Source organism: Sinocyclocheilus grahami, unplaced genomic scaffold (genome assembly GCF_001515645.1).
Source record: "Sinocyclocheilus grahami isolate Dianchi unplaced genomic scaffold, SAMN03320097.WGS_v1.1 scaffold36.1, whole genome shotgun sequence".
Classification (NCBI taxonomy): Eukaryota; Metazoa; Chordata; class Actinopteri; order Cypriniformes; family Cyprinidae; genus Sinocyclocheilus; species Sinocyclocheilus grahami.
The window spans coordinates 24,145-44,735 of NW_015505215.1; the positions used below are offsets into that span (position 1 = coordinate 24,145).

Below are 20,591 nucleotides of genomic sequence, written 5' to 3' on the forward strand. Positions count from 1 at the left end.
TGTTCCCTCCTGGTGGAATGACCTGCCCAACTCAATCCCAGCAGCTGAGTCCTTGGCCATCTTTAAGAATCGACTAAAAACACATCTCTTCCATCTTTATTTGACTCTGTACCTGTAACTCTAGCACTCTCTATTCTCTATTAATTTGCTGCTTGTTTTCTTTAAAAAAAAAATAACAAAAAAATAACACTAGCTTTCTAATCTTTTTTTATTCTATCTGTTTTCTTTTTCATTTATTATACAATTAACAAAATAAAAAAAAGACCTCTACCACTAGCTTGCTCTATTCTATTTCTATTCTGTGTTTTCTTTTTATTTATTATATCATTTAAAAAACCCTTGCTACGTGTACTGCGTTAAGCTAACTGAGACTTGTTATAGCACTTGTATATCATTGCTCTTTTGTTGTTTTTGATTGCTTCCATTGTCCTCATTTGTAAGTCGCTTTGGATAAAAGCGTCTGCTAAATGACTAAATGTAGACCATGGGAAACAGTTGAATCATACACTCATAGACTGTACATGATATATAAGATAATTCATATTTACAAAAACAATTAATCACATCTTTCTGAGTTTTATTTCAGAAGCATCGTCCATTATAGAACTACATTATCTTGATTCAAGATTCAACACATTTTCAGTCTATTGTCGCCCCTGTTGGCGAAACAATGTAATCGATACAGTTGTTATTTGAAACGTTATTGAATCAAAAGGTGATTTACTATATTTTGATTGCTACCGTAGACATCAGTGTTTACATTTGAACTATAAACAGGGGTGCACATAAGTGGTCCGCATGCGCGACCAAAATAAAAAATGCGCTGTAGAAATAAGTTCTGACAGCGTGTTTGCGTACCGACATGGTTGACAGCTGTTAATGCACAATTACCATTTTAGATCGACAAACTGTACTGTATAAGATTTCTATTCAAACTGAAAGCATAAATCTAGGCTACCCGCTGCTGTTTTCAAAATCTTCGTTTGAAGGGCTGTCTGGCCCTTCCCCTTACTCCTACCCCTCCAACCAAAAGAGAATCGAGACACCCCTACCCCTTCACGTGAACGCGCGAAACAGAGGGGTAGGGGAAAGGGGAAGGGCTAAGGGGTAGAATTGGGATTGGGCCTTAGTGTTGCGTTGTTCATTCATTGAAGTGTGGGTAATCTCATATCTTGAAAGGGATATTAGGTCGCGTAACACTTAGAGATAACAACACGTTTTGCCCTGTTTGAACAAAAGTGGGTAACTTCTGTCCTTCTCGTGTATATGCAAGGGCTAAAATAAAGCAATATATAATTTGAATTAATATCGATACTGGAGTAAAAAAAATCAGTTTTAAAATCATAAACAAAAAAATTGCGATAGTTAGGTGAATCGATTTTTTTGTCCCAGCCCTACTAAATATAGTTGTACATTAAGGTAGTAAGTAAGGTAAGGTAAGGTAAAAGGTTAGTAAGGTAAAAGCACACAAATACATGTTATCATTAAACACTTTAACTCAGAAAATTTATCAAAGTTTGTAATTAGAGTGATTCCTCATTAAAACACATAAGGTAGGCTTAAATGGTTCCACAGTGAGTTGAAAAAAAGTGGTGAAAAAAATGTTTTCCTTTTAAAATGTAAGATATGTTTACAAAGACATGCATGGAGCTTAAATATAATGTAGACTAAGCATCATAGTGATTTTCATTGTGCCCACATTGAGAAAAGTTAAGATTATTTCATTCAAGTTTAACTTTTGTTGGCTATAGTTTGCATTAGAGATGTGCATGTCCATAACTGAGGCCGATGCGATACACATCTCGATGCATAGTCAACAATACGATACATTAAAGATGCATATGAACAGCTACCGATGCGATACAATTCACCCCATTACGATGCAGTTCGATCCGATTTTTAATTTGATTCAACACAATGCAATGGAAAAGATAGGCAATGTAATTCAATATGTAGGGCTCTATGAAATGAAACAATGTAATTGATACAGTTGTTATTTGAAACGTTATTGAATCAAAAGGTGATTTACTATATTTTGATTGCTACCGTAGACATCAGTGTTTACATTTGAACTATAAACAGGGGTGCACATAAGTGGTCCGCAGGTCCGCATGCGCGACCAAAATAAAAAATGCGCTGTAGAAATAAGTTCTGACAGCGTGTTTGCGTACCGACATGGTTGACAGCTGTTAATGCACAATTACCATTTTAGATCGACAAACTGTACTGTATAAGATTTCTATTCAAACTGAAAGCATAAATCTAGGCTACCCGCTGCTGTTTTCAAAATCTTCGTTTGAAGGGCTGTCTGGCCCTTCCCCTTACTCCTACCCCTCCAACCAAAAGAGAATCGAGACACCCCTACCCCTTCACGTGAACGCGCGAAACAGAGGGGTAGGGGAAAGGGGAAGGGCTAAGGGGTAGAATTGGGATTGGGCCTTAGTGTTGCGTTGTTCATTCATTGAAGTGTGGGTAATCTCATATCTTGAAAGGGATATTAGGTCGCGTAACACTTAGAGATAACAACACGTTTTGCCCTGTTTGAACAAAAGTGGGTAACTTCTGTCCTTCTCGTGTATATGCAAGGGCTAAAATAAAGCAATATATAATTTGAATTAATATCGATACTGGAGTAAAAAAAATCAGTTTTAAAATCATAAACAAAAAAATTGCGATAGTTAGGTGAATCGATTTTTTTGTCCCAGCCCTACTAAATATAGTTGTACATTAAGGTAGTAAGTAAGGTAAGGTAAGGTAAAAGGTTAGTAAGGTAAAAGCACACAAATACATGTTATCATTAAACACTTTAACTCAGAAAATTTATCAAAGTTTGTAATTAGAGTGATTCCTCATTAAAACACATAAGGTAGGCTTAAATGGTTCCACAGTGAGTTGAAAAAAAGTGGTGAAAAAAATGTTTTCCTTTTAAAATGTAAGATATGTTTACAAAGACATGCATGGAGCTTAAATATAATGTAGACTAAGCATCATAGTGATTTTCATTGTGCCCACATTGAGAAAAGTTAAGATTATTTCATTCAAGTTTAACTTTTGTTGGCTATAGTTTGCATTAGAGATGTGCATGTCCATAACTGAGGCCGATGCGATACACATCTCGATGCATAGTCAACAATACGATACATTAAAGATGCATATGAACAGCTACCGATGCGATACAATTCACCCCATTACGATGCAGTTCGATCCGATTTTTAATTTGATTCAACACAATGCAATGGAAAAGATAGGCAATGTAATTCAATATGTAGGGCTCTATGAAATACTTTTTTATTTTTTTCTCAAATTCCGTTTTTAATTTTTTTTTACCGAATTTGAATTTTTCTGCTTTCCATTTTCCAGAAATTCTGTGCGGTGTATGGCAAAAAAAGAAAAAACACAAAGGAAGAAGAAAAGTATTAATTTTGAATGAACCCCACACACTGGAGTAAGCGAGGATGACTTCAATAGCCAGGTAAAATAATGCATTCAACAATTATGGGATTATAAAATGTTCCTTCTTAATAATGTATGTGGGTCATTTCTGGTTTTCGTTAGCTTTTTCCCATCATAAAATGTAGCCTTAGTAGCCTAGAACTCAGTTTTAAAATACTTTTTTGTGTTTGATAGAGTGATGTAAACCATTTAAAAAAAAATTGTCAAACTCAGGTAAATAAATGTAGCCATTTATTAAATAAAATGGAAGATCAAAAATGTACATCCTGTACGGGACAGATAAAATGCCTAAAATGTATTGTTTACTTTTTAAAAGTAGTACATTAATGATACTCCAGTAAATTATCATTCTAACTGAATTCTTAGTTGTTGTTTTTTTGTGCTGATTTTATGAAATTATTGTAAAAATGTGGTATAAAGTATGGATGGATGTATGAATTTTTTTATCTCACATACAACCAGTTACGTTATTACTTTTGCTCGAACTGAATTTAGATGGAAAACATGTAAAACATTGTCAATAATCTAAAATACACTACTTCTTTAATTTGCACATAAATTACTTTCACAGTCACTATGTGCACTTCAGACCTAACAGGGTGGACACTAACACAGTGGACATTCTGAATTAAAATCAGCCACTGTAAGTAACAAGGAAGGTTTATCAAGTAAACATTTGAAAGATAAAATTTATGAAAATAAACAATTAAAATAATAGAGGATCTCATTCATTAGCCCAAGTTGTTTTCCCTGCGTACAAGTGATGTCAGCTTTATTGCTGCCTTCCCGTGCTATTGGAATTATCATAAATACTAATTTCCTAGTCCCTTTCAAGTCAACATTTGAATGCTATGACCTTGTAATCACAACTTCAGAAGTGGGAAGTTGGACATTTCCCATAGCACGTGAAGGCAGCATTAGATATGATGTCATTTAATTTTTCCAACTTTCATTTAAAGGGAAAGTAGTCAAAATCAATAGGATGGAACCTAAATTGACGGACAATCTGAAAACCTTGATTATAATTGTTAAAATTAATTTAATTTAATCAGGAAAAAATACAATAGGTAGAATCATTACCCAACTATGTGGAAAAAAATTAGGAATAAATCATATAGTAGGCCTAAGCGTTTTATTTGTCATCAACCGAATAACAGAAATGACCCAGTTAGCCTAAGCAGATTCTTTTTTTATTTAATTTTTTTATTTTTTAGCTTTCAGGATAATCAACAGAGCTATCAGCTGCTACAGTTTATTCACTCTCAATCACAGCGACTTTGTCAGCAATTTGAAATGCACCCGAATCAAATGGATTTGGATTTTCTCTACACTCGTTATGAGAACCTGCTTTCTATTCTTGTGAGATGTGTCCGGAATGGTGTTTCTAGGGAAATTGACGACATACTAGACAGCATGCAAAGGGTATTGTATTTGTTGCAAGCCCAGTCAACTCAGTCAACGCATGGATTTAGGCCTGCCAAGATAAGGACTGGAGACAGAGGACGCCCACACTGGGACATTTCCCCAGAGCAGTTGGAATACCTTTTGGAATTTAATTTCACTGTAAAGGAAATTGCACGCTTATTCTGTGTCAGTTATAGAACAATAAGAAGAAGAATGTCTGAATATGGATTGTCAGTACGAATGTATTACACTGAAATTACAGATGAGGAGCTTAGACAAGTTGTAGGTGACTTCATCACAGAATTTCCTGACTCCGGAATAAAGCGAGTCAGTGGATTCCTTAACAGTGTTGGACTAAGGTGAGTCTTTATGCAATGCACACAATGATTCTATATAGGGTCATTCCGTGTCAAATTAACCCAATTTCAGAAACTTCCACAGCTCAAATTTTAGATTTTGTTAATATTTTTTTCTGAAGAAAGACAAACATAAATAGTAATGAAAACCAAAATATTAAATGTCATGAATGTATATTTACGGAGTAATCCACTGATTTGTACAGGGGGTCAAAATGACAATTTTCACCTGAGATTTGTAGCCAAATTACAGGGGAGTAAAAATTACTTTTAAAAGATGGCAGCATCATTATTAGACATACATATATTTTCCAATTGAATAATTAAACTGAATTAAACTTAAATAAAAATGAGAGGTTGTCCATTTGTTTGAACATAACGCTTAATAACGCATAACGCATAATGCAAAACGATTAATGAATTCCAAATACTGTCTTCAGTTTATTTAAAAAATATTGCTTATAGCATGCAATACCTCTAATCGCCCATGAAACTTATTTTCTCAAATAATTGAGAATTTTTTTGTTTTTGTTTTGCCAAATAAAATAAAAAATATTTTATCCAATAGGCCTATCCATAATAAGGACACATACTGATCTTGAGATTCTTTAAACTTTTGACAGAAACACCCTTCCTTGAATTGACAAATCCCTTTAAATGAATTTTTTTTATTATTAATAATTGAATCAAAGTTTAAATTATTACACAGATATTTGTCTTGACAGATATGTTACTTGGTTTTTGATTGGAATATTACAGAAATTAATTCAACATTATTGAATGGGGAAAATGTATTTTTTCATTTTTAGGCCTGATACATCTGAAAACTCCTTTATGTAACACTTGACCAGCTTTTTGCCTCCAATGTTTGTAAGCACGTCTATTATGATACAATACAAGAACATTAATTCAGACAGAATGTTTTATTTAACATATGGTTTATTTGATATTGTAATCTTTATATCTGCCACAGGATTTTGTTGGTAAGTGTATATTAGTGTTGTAGTAACTGAGACTGGCCTTGGTCCTGGTCTTGTCTCGTCTCAGTCTCAGCTGCATTTGTATTCAGGCTTGTCTCTGCCTCAGATTAAGAGGATTCAGGATTTTATTTCAAGACCAGTCAAGACCACGACTGCAGGGACATCACTAAATTGCCAGTGGACTGTCTGCTTTATTTGTTAAAATCATTAATGAATGTAAGTGGATGTAAAGCTTCCTGCTTCAAATGCAATCAGTAATTTATTTATAATTTAATTATTGTAATTGTTAGTTTTCTTCTTATTATTATAATTCTTCCTCCCGAATGGGAGTCTATGGCAGCCCTATCAATGGAACATGAGAAAATTGTGAAATTTGGCACAACTCTAGAGATTTTTTGATCTGCTGTTAAAAAAAAAGTCTCGAACTTGGTTTAGAGGCTGTATCTTGGCCAAACTTTGAGCAATTGAAACAAAAATTGGTACGCTTCAGGACCATGATCTGAGGGTACATGCCAAAATTTGGGAACAGCTCCACCTACAGGTCATAAGATAAGATCATAAGATCAAAATGGCTATTTTGGCCAATAACATTTGAACAGTTTGTCAGAAAATCATGATCTTGGTGTCTATGGATTCCGAGGATACCAATTTTGTCAATATCGGATGAACCACATGTCCACTATTTTGAATTTTGTCATGAATTGCAATATCTTTTAAACAATTTTTCATATCTTCACAAAAATTGGTATGTATCATCATCAGAATGTCCTGAAGGTACCTGATAAGTTTGAACACAGCACCACCTAGTGTTCCAGAGATATAAGGAATTTTGCAAAAATGCTTATAACTTTTGAAAGCATTGTCCAAATTTTGTTTGCTCAATGTTAAATTGTTCCCTGGCTTAAGCAGATTCCAACAATGTGTCATTTGTCATTTTCCTTAAATGTACCTGTCCACCATATTGAAGTAAATGAAAAAGTTTTGTCCAAAGTCCAATTTTGTCCAAAATCGGCTCAAATGATCTTTGGACCGAGCCGCACAGAAATGACTGAAGAGATTTTTGATATTCGCTACAGTTTCTGAGATATTTGTCTCCGAATGTGACCTTGCTTGTGTTTGTTGTCTTACGTTAGTTAGCTTAGCATGCTAAATGGTTAATTGTAAAAGTTGCTTCTGTTCCAGACATTGAGTCTTTCTGAGAATGATGTAATCTGAACTTATTGAAAATATAACATGCTGTGCATTTCTACAAAAATTCTTCATTTTGAGTTGATTCTCACTTGAACTATGGGTTAGGGTTAGGAATTAACTTCGTAATCTCCATGAACACGTCTTCCCAGTGGCGCAACAAGATGAGTGACAGGCACCTGGTCCAGAGATTGTAGGTTCAAGTCCTGCGTATAAAATTGTGTGTGAAGTTGTGTCAATTGGATTCCTTTATATGACGATTCAAACGCGAGTTTTGAGCAGTGTAGAGTAGTGCTTGTTGTTTGTTGTTTCTCCAATCACAAATGCAGACATGGTGTTATGTTTACGCGGCGTGATACGCAACGCAATGCATAAAGAGACAGTATAAGTCATTATAATCAGTAATTATGTCCCCGCTGGATGCAACAAATGCCTCGTTTGTAATGGGTTTTATTGGTTTTTTCTCATCGTGTTTATTGAAAATATAACATGCTGTGCATTTCTACAAAAATTCTTCATTTTGAGTTGATTCTCACTTGAACTATGGGTTAGGGTTAGGAATTAACTTCGTAATCTCCATGAACACATGTCTTCCCAGTGGCGCAACAAGATGAGTGACAGGCACCTGGTCCAGAGATTGTAGGTTCAAGTCCTGCGTATAAAATTGTGTGTGAAGTTGTGTCAATTGGATTCCTTTATATGACGATTCAAACGCGAGTTTTGAGCAGTGTAGAGTAGTGCTTGTTGTTTGTTGTTTCTCCAATCACAAATGCAGACATGGTGTTATGTTTACGCGGCGTGATACGCAACGCAATGCATAAAGAGACAGTATAAGTCATTATAATCAGTAATTATGTCCCCGCTGGATGCAACAAATGCCTCGTTTGTAATGGGTTTTATTGGTTTTTTCTCATCGTGCTGGGAGATGCCATCACAGTATGGTGAGGGGCGTAACATTTCCGTCACACGCTTGAGGTATTCAGCCAATCACAACACACTGGATAGCTGGCCAATCAGAGCACACCTAGCTTTTCAGACCTATGAGCTTTGTAAAAATCGCCGCATTTCAGAAAGGCGGTGCATAGAAGAGAAACAATAATGTACATTATATGGAATTATTTAGTGTATTTTTTTAACCTTAAACCGCTTAAACACATTGCATTACACTAAATACACAAAATAATGTTCTTTTTAGCAACATCATATGACCCCTTTAAAACATTAATCAACATTTTTACTTTGCATTTGTCTGCAGTCAAAGAAGCATTTTGTTGTTCATGATTTCATTTAATCGGTAACTGCTCTATGTAGTGTCTTATTCATCTTGTATTTACTGATTAAAAAGACGACATTTTTCAGGCAGTAAATGTGGATCTTTCAGATGAATTTGAGGAGTGCTTTGTCTTGACTCTGTATCGCCTTGCTTTGGTGTTGGTCTCAACCGCTCAAAGTCTTGGTCTTGTCTTGGTCTCAACACGTAGATCTTGGCCTCAACTTGGTCTTGGATTAGGTGGTCTTGACTACAAGATTAGTTTAAACATATTTGGATCAGAAATAGCAAGTAATTTTGACTACTGGAGTGCAATGGAAGTTGTTTTAATAACTACTTTGTAAATTGTATAATTTTCCAAGGGTGCAGAGGTCCAGAGTAATGGAAACTTTACGGACTGTAGATCCTGTGGGCACTGTATGTCGTGGACTTGGAATCAACATAATTCAGAGAAGAGTATACTCTGTTCCTGCACCCATGGCTTTATGGCATATTGACGGAAACCATAAGTTGATTCGGTAATTGTTTTCAATCACTTATGTCTGCTAAAGTCAGTTCTTTAAATGTAGAGATAAAGAATAGATTATGCTGTAAAATCTATTTTACACACTACAACGTGATTACTTAATAATATCCAGCTTCACATATAATAAAAGGTAATGATGGGATAGAAGTCATTTCAGTCTTTGTATGAAGGAATTAAATGTTTAAAGATTGACATTATTATTATGTTCAAGCAAAACACACCATCGCTGGTACTAACATTACTCATTTTTAATACATATACCAATGAATAACTGAATATGAAAAACATGTTTGTTACATTTATTTTGTATCCCCATCTTAAAAAAGTAAGCATATTGAAAGTTAAAGGGTTAGTTCACCCAAAAACGAAAATTCTGTCATCAGTCACCCGCCTTTGTCATTCCAAACCCAAAGGACTTTAGTTCATCTTTATAACACAAGTTAAGATATGTTCAGAAAGCAATAAGGTAGGCTATTTGAGGCTGTATTGCAAACAAGTCACTGCAGAAGGGCATTGTTCGCGTCGTACCTGCAAGCCCTTCAGCCATGACTTATTCACGATACAGCACTAGCACCAAGTACCTTATTGGCTTTATAAAATGGTTACCACACAATACAATTATAAAAGCCAAAAAAATATGAATCAAACCAAATTTCATGAAGTACAATTACTAAAAGCATTTCTTCCGCTGGAAAAAATATTCCCTGACCGTGAACAACAACGGAATGTTCCTATGCGTCATCGTGGTAATATCCAAATATCCAAATAAAAACAGACTAGGAACTTTCCGTCTGTTCCCTCTGCACTTATACATTAGTAAACATAGTATGCAAAAACGTTTTTCTTTATGAGTGAGTCAGGCAAATACTGTTGTGAACACGGAATGCAACTGACAAATGCTTTGACTAGTGCTGTCAGTGTTATGATTTTTTTTTATTATGAAATTAAGACTGACCTAAAGGAAAATGCTATAGCTGCAGTAAGCTTCAATGAACAATATGAATGAGAACAAACATATGTCTACATTGCTAAGGGTGTAGTGCAGTGATACCAAAGTCCCTATAAAGTCTTTGGTGATACAAAGAACCGTTGGGTGAAGCGGTTGTAGCCGTGTTTAACATGAATAAAACACAGCTGTTGACCAATCAGAATCATGGACCGGAACTAACCATTTCATAAGAATGAATGTTTATGTGTCAATAAAATCCTAAATTAAATCAATTTTAAGCTTCCAACTTTTGGGTTAATATAGACTTTCAATGGATGGAAATCTTTCAGATTTCAATAAAAATCTCCTAATTAGTGTCTCAAAGATGAACGAATGCCTTATGGATTTATAAGTGCTAAGTGATAACAGAATTTTCATTTTTGGGTGAACTAACCCTTTAATGCTCTAAATATTTAAGACTTTGTGTCTATATTTCATGTCATAAAATAGCTTCTGTACCTACTCATAATGTTTTTTTTTTGTGTTTTTTTTTTAGATGGAGAATTGTGATCCATGGGGGGATAGATGGGTACAGTAGGAAAATCATGTACCTGCATGCAAGTGACAACAATAGAGCCTTGACTGTTCTATCTTCATTTGTTGGTGCTGTGCAACTCTTTGGGGTACCTAAAAGAGTGCGTAGTGATAAAGGTGGAGAGAATGTTGAGGTGGCACGCTTTATGCTGGAGCATCCAGATAGAGGAACAGGTATTTCTTGGATAATGTAATTTTAGCAGTTTTAGCACTTGTTTTTTTCTGTAAATAAAATCGTATATAAAATAATATTAAAAGACAGTCCTATTTCATAATTGCTTTTTTTTTCTCTTGTTTAGAAAGTTTCATCACTGGACGCAGCGTGCATAATCAGCGAATTGAAAGACTTTGGAGAGATGTTTGGTGTGCTGTGACAGTCAACTATCACTCTGCACTCCAACATCTCTCCAGCACCGGTGCTCTCAATCCTGATAATGAACTTGATATCATTTGTCTTCATTATGTGATGCTCCCAAGAATCAATATGCATCTCCAGCTCTTCAAGCAAGCATGGGATCGGCATCCAATTTCCACAGAGCATGGGAGGTCACCACAGCAGTTATGGATTGAAGGGCAGTTACGGAACAGCGATCAAATTTGTGACCCACTGTCTGAGCAGGTCTGTTAATGAAGCTATCTTAAAATGTCAAATGTACAGTAATGCTTTTGTGATAATATTCAACAGGCAAATTACAATACAATAAAAAATAGTCCCGTAAAATAACACAAAACATCTAGCAGTATGATACTATAAAATTACCATGCAAGTTAACTTAAATTTGAGGAAACCAATAGCCTTAAACCATTAAAGTTCAAAAAAGTAATATTTGAGCTGTATTAGTTATGTGAGTAGACTATATATTATGACTGACATTATTTCATTTGAGTCCACTAAACAAAGAATATTTATTAATATAAATTGAAACTAAACACTTTATAAACACTGCTAAAATACTTTATCAGATTCTGAAACTCAACTGAAATAGGTGAAATAATTATTTTCACTGCCATTCAAAAGTTTGGGATTGGTAAGATCTTTTTTTTTTTTTTTTGAGTCTTGTATGCTCACAATGCAAGGCTGAATTAATTTAATGCAAAAATACAGTAAAATCTGTAAATTATGACATATAACAGTTAAAAATAACATTTTTATTTGAATATATTTTAAAATGTAATTTATTCTTGCAGGGATCCGATTCTTTAAAATCGAGAAATGGATGTAAACAATTACTAAATAAACTGCAAGATGTTAGGTTTCTATGCGTTTTCTTGAACGACTGCTTCTGACCCAAGTACACCTGGCTGCAACCTGCAGAATAGGCGGGGGGTGCACTCTTGCTCCACCCCATACTTGCTCTGATTGGCTCGGCCGTCTTTCATAGGCATGAATGATTAGAAAAAGAATTCGTAGTTGGTGTAGGACGGAGTCTATGTCGTTCAAATCTATATGAACTGGAAGAGCTGTGCAGGTTCACAAACCTTTTATTTTAGTGCACAGAAGAAGAAAAAAACATTAGCATGTTTCTCGCAATGTTCCTGAAATTATTGTTATGCTAAATTAAGCAGTTTTTTTTAGGCAAACGCACGAACAAACCCAAAACATTGAAACAAAAATGTATTGGTTGATATCCCCTCGGTAGAAATCGCTTTCCATGGGGCATCATGATATGACCGAAAAGGGCATTTCTGCTTTCACGATTAATAAACTCTAATCATGCTTACACACACATTTTGTTGTAGATATAGATAGTTACAATAAATTTTCGTTAATAAAATCCTTAGTGCAAGTCATGAATTTTATCAGTGTGATTGTAAATGTTATAATAGTGATTTTATAATTTGTAAAGATGAATTATAGAACAATATTAGTGAATAGTATGACAAAATTACTATTATAACCACTAGATGGAAAATTACATCAAAGGGTACATTCAAATCATCTTGAGATATGAAATCGGAAGAAAAAACGGTTCAAAAGTTATTTACATCAATGTAAGTGAAACTTTGGACAGTTGGTGGCGCTAGAGGGATTGACTTATAGACTCCAAATTTGCTGTGAATGTTTGGACTGTCCTCTATCTGTGTGCCAAATTTCACAATTTACCATACGATTCTATGGACTTACAGAGTAGGGCTGAAACGATTTGTCTACAAAAAATTCTCTTGTCGAATAGTCCAGTGGTTTTCAAACCTGTTCCCGAGTACAACCACTGCACATTTTGTATGTCTCCCTCATCTGACACACCTGATTCAACTTTTCAGTTCATTAGTAGAGACTGCAAGACTTGAATTGGGTGTCAGATGAGGGAGACATACAAAATGTGCAGTGGTGGTGGTACTCCAGGACAGGTTTGAGAATCACTGGAATAGTTGTTTGATCTCATATGACCTAATGTAAGGGCCTGCAATAACGCGGTTTGACCAGTGTGGTGCTGTAGCGCAAGACTGTAATTTAGCGGTCCCGGATGCAATACATAAGAAGATGCTTACTAGACAGGGTTCTACAGTGCGACCATTTCAGTGGCATTTGCGACTTAAAATTACTGCGTGCAAATGTGAAAAAGTATTTTGGAGTATCAGTGCGACTGACCCGATCAGGCCCGGTTTGCTAGAGGGTGCAAACAGGCCAAACAGATTTTGCAAACGCGCCAGTGCGTATTTGTGTTTTCTGTCTGTAGAGCGTGGAGAGAGACTGTGTTGTTGCAGTGTTGAGCAGTGTAGCCAATCACTGATGTTTTCTTGAACCCAATGGCCGATCAGAGGCGTTTAAGTTACACCGTTCAAAACACGATGTAAATAAGGCATTCATAGTGCTGTATAGACAACTTCATTAATTATAACGGAAGTTTGTGAGATCGCGATGAACTGAGACAAGTGACAGCTTTTTTTAATGATTATAAAGGGAGTTTGCAAAATGTAATTTTGCTTTTATACAACAATTCAATAAACATGAAGTTAATATTAAATTACTTACATTTTAGGAACAGTATTGTCAGATTTGGTCTATTTCGTCAACGAACATAGTTCCAAACAAACTCACAGCTGAACTGCCGTGCATCTCCGAGCAAACACAGTTGTTTCGTTTATGCAGTGAGTCAATTCAATGACCCAAGTTCAAGTTTATTTCTAAAGCACATTTAAAAACAGCTAAAAGCCGACCAAAGTGCTGTACACTCAATAGCACAAATACAATAAGTAAAATATTAATAGCATAATGTCAAATACACATAACATGACTATAACGAAATCAATTAATAAACGCCAAAGTAAAAAGATGAGTTTTTAGACAAGATTTAAACACAGGTAGAGTGGAGGCCATTCCAATATGAGATGGTAAGTTGTTCCAGAGAATAGGACCAGCCACTTCAAACGCTTTATTTCCTCTCGTCTTTAGACGAGTGCGAGGGATCTGGAGGAGAAGTTTTTCCTCGGATCGTAATCGTCTTGTGGGGATGTAGGGATGAAGTAGGTTTGTAAGATAAGGCGGAGCTAAATTGTTCAATGATTTGTAGACAAATAGAAGAATTTTAAACTCAATTCTGTACTGAACAGGCAGCCAATGCAGGGATCTCAGAATGGGTGTAACATGATCAAATTTTTTACACCCCTTCAGAAATCTAGCTGCTGCATTTTGTACTACCTGTAAACGAGAAATTTGAGTTTTTGAAATGCCATAGTACAGCGAGTTACAGTAATCCAGCCGTGACGTGATGAAGGCATGGATGGCAATCTCTAAGGAAACTACAGAAAGAAATGGTTTAATTTTAGAAAGGGACCGAAGGTAGACGAAGCTGGAGCCTACGACAGAACTGATCTGTTTATCGAATTTTAAAGAATTATCAAACTCTACACCAAAAAAGGGGAAGTAAATGAATTTAGGTGCTTAAGATCAAATTGATTTTGATGCCTGGGGTCTGAGGAGTTAAAAACTATGACCTCCGTTTTATCTGTGTTTAAGAAAATAATTTTTTTAGAAAGCCAGGATTTAACATCATCAAGACAAGCAGATAAAGTATTTACAGCACTTTCTTTTTTCATAGTAACTGGTAAATATATTTGCATGTCATCGTCATAACAATGAAAATAAACTCCATGCTTTCTAAACACAGAACCCAGAGGAAGTAAATATAGAGAAAAAAAGAGTAGGAGCTAAAATCGAGCCCTGAGGAACACCACATGTTGAAAGACCCAGAGATGAAGTACAATTACCTATTAACCCTAAATCTTCTATTAGTTAAAAAGGATTTAAACCAACTTAGAATAGCACCTCCCAGGCCTACAAAAGTGACTTGCCGCCCCCTACTGGCGATTTTAGTTAAATTTTTAAAGTATCATTTCCGTTATTTCAATCATTTAATACTTCTATTTAAAACATCAATCTCATAACATGGTTATCATGAATTTAAATGCATTCATGCCACTTCTGAGCCTCATTAAACAGTCTGTAAATATACCTAAATGCTACCTTTTTGTTCTTCTGGCTAGGGGTGGGCACTATACCAGTATGAAAGTGACTACCGTATTATGTTGTTCCATGATATGTATTTTGCTATACCGTGGATACCGTTATATATTCATGAATTCAAATTTTGCATTTATATAGTTTTGTTCAATTTGGTACACTTTGCAAATTTTAAAGGTGACATATTATGCCCCTTTTTACAATATGTAATACAAGTCTGTGGTGTCCACAGAATGTGTCTGTGAAGTTTCAGCTCAAAATACTCCACATATCATTTATTATATAATTTTGAAAATGCCTATTTTGAGTGGAAGCAGAAACACGCTGTTTTTCGGGCCTGTCTCTTTAAATGCAAAACTGTTTTCATTTATATATATATGACTGTTTCTGTTGTCAGACAACAGAATAAATATGAAATAGTGACTGAAATGCGGCCCTTTAAGACTACATAACCAGCTCTCCCTTCCAAGACGTTAATCTGCACAAAAATCCTGCTTTATATTTGAGCCATCGTCTGATGAAATGAAACGCACATAAGAAAAGACAAGACACAGACAATTCCTGTGCTGCGATTTCGGCTATATTTGCATGTAAAATTAGAGAAGCAACATAATATCTATTTTAACTGAACGCGCTGCTCCTCTCAGCCACTCGCTGAACAGATCAGACGCAGAGAGAGAGGTGTGTACGTGCTGACCTCGCGCCTTTGCGTCAGTACCAGTGATCACAGAGACTCGCTAAGGTTTGTCCAGGAAGTCGCTAGATTTGTCGCTAGTCGCTTTTTTGGAAAAAAAAGTCGCCAAGGGGTCTGAAAAGTCGCAAAATTTAGCGACAAAGTCGCTAAATTGGCAACACTGATCATGCGAGGGTTCTTTTCTCAACACTCCTCAGCGCTGAAAGTGAACACTCGATGCTGATTGGCTCATTTATTTTACCAACGGAGGCACGAGAGCTCAGCTCTTCACTGGCCTCCCCCTCCCCTTCTTTATAACCTAGCGGTTGCAATTACATCAACAGATTTGGCACATTCGCGATAGAAAAGTGCTTTCACGTTATGGTATTACAACTGTGAAATTACAAACAAAAAATACACATTCTGAGACATGAACTAAAATTAATTGTGAATTTTATTAACATTAAATCGTCCTCTTCCCATTTTCACCTCAAAATTATGGGGAAGCTGTGCCTCCCCTGCCTCCCCCGACGAGCCGCAACATTGATAATAATCAGAAATGGTTACTGAGCTGGAGTAATGATGCTGAAAATTCAGCTTTGATCAGAGGAATACAGTAGCCTATATGTTAAAACATTCAAATAGATAATTTAAATTGACAATATTACAGTGTTTACTGTATTTTTAATAAATACATGTAGCCATAGTGAGCAAAAAAAAAAAAGAAGAGGAAGGGGGGGGGGGGGCCTTGAAAATATTTTTCTCTACAAAAGGGGGCCCGGCAGAAAAAGTTTGGGAACCACTGACCTACTCAAACACACAATATTTAATTTAATTTAATTTAATTCATACCTCATGTTGCGCATTTGCACTTTTTTGGAGAAAAACAATGGCACAATAAAAAAAAGACTTTTCAGGTCTATGTCCAATCCCTCACTTTTTCTAGTTATATAAGGTTAAAATATTTTGCCTGTAATTTTTTTTCTCATATCGCAATATAATATCGATATCGCCTGGACAGTGTAAAATATCGTGATATAAATTTGAGCTCATATCGTCCACCCCTACTTCTGGCCACCTCTGCAGTGCAAAGATGAATTTTGTTGATACATCATATGATTGGTAACTTATTCTTCCTGATTGTGTCTTATTATTCTAACTAAATTTATAAATATGAATTAATGAATTTGATATGAAAGATGACACATTTAATAAGGTTAAAAAAAAGTCCTTACAAAGGTTTTTTAAAAATCCCCAGAAAGTCATTCTAAGGAGTAAAATGTTGCCTTATAATGGGAAGGTTAATTTCTTTCAGTGATCAGAAGGTGCTCGTACATTTTTGACTGTGCTCCTAAATTTTTTTAATTAGGAGCACAAGTGCTGTATGTTTCATTCATATACTAGTATATAACCGAAGCTATAGATTTTGAAATTTAACATTTCTCGATCTTAGTGTTTTTTAGTTACCTTGCATAGCATACAGCTATTCGACAAGCGTGCTAGTTTAGCTTATACTGTAACCACCTGCACATGCCCTACCCTATTACAATTACGTAAGTATTTTTATTGTGATAATCATCGCAATATTATTTTGTTCAAATTTTGTTATTAAAAGAACCATGTGATGATGTTAACTTGTCTTCATTATTATTTTTCTTATTAACAGTTTATCCATTTAAATAAATGACAGTATGCTAGTTATGTTTTGTGTGTACTTAGTATAAATATTCATTCTCTCCTGGTCCCTGTCAGCATTCTCTTTATAAATTGCACTCTCCATGTACAGCTTCACCTCAGCATTCAACGAAAACTTTAACATAACTTTAATTCAAAATCAGATCATGTTAGCAACAACAAGTTATCATGAGAACAGCTTTAGGACCGCCATACTCCTGGGGTCCTAAGGTGGGACCCATCTCTTCACCGCACCAGAGTGTAAACGCAGCCAAAACAGACTGTGCTGAGAGTGGCGTTTAGATGAATTTGAAAATATGCGCTGCATGCTTTCCTCTCAATAACACAATAAACACACAACAAACATGACAGCGGTGAGAAAACAGCAGTTAAGAAAGCATATTATTATAGCGATGTGGATAAGTTTGCACTAGATCTGTAATCGGCACCCCAGTCACGTTACGTTTATTTATATAGCACTTTATACAGTAGATTGATTTAAAACAAGCAGCTTTACAGTATTAAACATGAAAAAACATGGTCACTGTCACATTCATTAAGAATTACATGATTTTCTGCTATAAAGCAGCTCTCCAGTGTGGAGCTAGTAAATGTTAAAATCTTTTTATTATTGAATGCAAAAATAAATAGATAATGAAAAAAATCATATTATTACATTAAAGTGATATTTTGGTTTGCATAAATTAAATCTTAATCTAGCTCAGGACTGTTTTGATTATTATAACACTAGAAGTTGTTTTAAGAGAGCTAATATTGTGAATAAAATAATTTATCCACAAATTAAATGTCTCATCACTTACCTTCATTTTGTTCCATATCCATATGACTTACAAAAGGAGATGTTAGGAAGAATGATGTATGATTCAGTCAGTTACCTTTTCATACAGTTAATTACATGGTAAATGAGAAAGTCTGTCTGTCCGTCATCTCATTTTTGTGTGCCAAATATATTAATTTGTATTGTAAGTAAATAAATAATTGTAATTGTACAGTAGTAATACAATTGTTTGACATTTTCAAAAGCTGACGTGATTACCTTGTTTTATTTATTAGTTAGAATATATGTAACTCAATAGTTTAACTAATTGCAAAAGCTGAATAATTAAACAAAGCCTACATCGCACCTTCGGTGCGTGGCCCCTATAATTTTATTAATATTTTATTATAGCATACACATACAGTGCCCTCCACTAATATTGGCACCCTTGGTAAATATGAGCAAAGGTCAATGTGAAAATAAATCTGCATTGTTTATCCTTTTGATCTTTCATTCAAAAAATTCACAAAATTCTAACCTTACATTTAAGTAAAACAACTGAAAATGGGGGGAAAAGCTCATTATGAAATAAAACATGTTCTCTAGTTCACGTTGGCCACAATTATTGCAACATCCTTTTCCGGAGATAACAGCTCTGAGTCTTCTTCTCGCGAACAACTTGTGGGGATGTAGGGGCTGTTTGGTCTTTTTTTTTTTTTAGGCTTTCTGACCGCAAGACTCAACTAATCTCTGCAATTCTCGAGCTGTGATCCTTGGAGAGTCTTTGCCCACTCAAACTCTCCTCCTTACTGTACATTAGGACACTATAGACACATGTCCTCTTCCAGGCAGATTTGTAACATCTTTAGTTAATAAATTCATAAATAAATAAATGTGAAAATAAATAAAAGTCGAAATGAATAAATGTATAAATAAATAAAATAAAAAATAAATAAATTTGGGGGGGAAAAATATATACATAAGGAAATAAATGTATGAATAGTTATTTATTTTTGCCTTTTTACATTTCTTTGTATATTTATTTATGCATTTATTTATTTTTAATTTGGGCAGGTTTGGCATTCCATACATGAATTTACATTTTATTTATAAATAAATAAAAACTGTGAGGACTTTGCGTCCTCATTTCAGAACACCACTGCCTGCCATATATATATATATATATATACACACACACACATACACAAACAAACACCATAAGTTATCTCATTTGTAAGTCGCTTTGGACAAAAGCGTCTGCTAAATGATTATATAAATTATCAAAATTAAATGATAAATATAATGTATATGTAAGTTTGGAAACAGTATGATACTTATAGGGCCAGATTTAATTAACAGGGCAAATTAGCATGACAGCAATATAATCCCATAAAAGGGCCGATGGGAGTGTAAAGTTCTGCAGGTGATTTACTGACAATGCCCACATTAAAGAACACAGACACAGCCAGATCATTTCCATACTGACCAACACAATCTACTAAGAGCAGGACAAATTAACATCTGGTTTAAAGGGATTGTTCACCCAAAAATGAAAATTCTGTCGTCATTTACTCACCCTCATGTTCCAAACCTGTATAAGTTTTTCTTTTTTTATCAAATACATGCAGCCTTGATGGTGGTGTGTGTGTTTATATATATATATTGTACTATATTCAGTTTTTTTCTCTTCTAGACATATCTCGAAGAGCACAGCATTGACTGGGAGGGACCAACACCAGTGGATGATGATGACATAATTGAAGTTCCCCCACCACCTGAGAATCTGCACAGTGCTGTTTTCCAGTTTCTTCAAGGAAGAGTGGATCCACTTGGCACTAGCACTTGCTTTGGAGTTGACATTTTCTTGGAGGCATTAAGGGTTTCAAGGGAGCAATTGGATTACAGTTTCTAACATGTATAACTTTAAATGAGGGTCACCATAGCCTGGTCTCTCTAAACTAAATCATTGTATTGTAGCAATTTCGCTGCGTATTCTAAAAATCTGCAAATTAGTTTACTATTATGATTACTAGTTAATACTAAAGCTTGCCAGCCTACTGTATGACCACAACAGTGAAAGACCCCATGTTTTCAGGAGTGTATTCAGAAAATGGTTCATGGATGTTGTTTTTCTTTACCTTTGTATAATACCTAATAAAGTGGTTTTAAGTGGGTTATAGTGTTAACTGCAAATGGACATTTCTGCTGCTTTATCACCTTTATTCACCTACTGTCGGATATTGGTGTGAGTGTGTGTTTATATATATATATATATATATATATAAAAACTGAGCATTAATAAGTA

General features: G+C 35.0%; 1 protein-coding gene across 3 annotated transcripts in view; it reads left to right on the top strand.

Annotated features, from left to right (window-relative positions):
* LOC107581651 (uncharacterized) overlaps positions 1 to 20,366 on the top strand; it is a 23,142-nt gene extending 2,776 nt beyond the window's left edge. Inside the window, exons 2-7 of one of the 3 annotated variants that reach the window (XM_016267273.1) lie at positions 3,361 to 3,472; positions 4,668 to 5,216; positions 9,014 to 9,169; positions 10,662 to 10,873; positions 10,999 to 11,318; positions 19,980 to 20,366. In XM_016267273.1, the coding sequence (XP_016122759.1) occupies positions 3,456 to 3,472; positions 4,668 to 5,216; positions 9,014 to 9,169; positions 10,662 to 10,873; positions 10,999 to 11,318; positions 19,980 to 20,198 (1,473 nt within the window). In that variant the 5' untranslated portion in view covers positions 3,361 to 3,455 and the 3' untranslated portion in view covers positions 20,199 to 20,366. The remainder of the gene's footprint in view (positions 1 to 3,360; positions 3,473 to 4,667; positions 5,217 to 9,013; positions 9,170 to 10,661; positions 10,874 to 10,998; positions 11,319 to 19,979) is intronic. The other 2 variants (XM_016267274.1, XM_016267275.1) reach the window with 2 other exon arrangements.
* Positions 20,367 to 20,591: the final 225 nt, after the last annotated feature.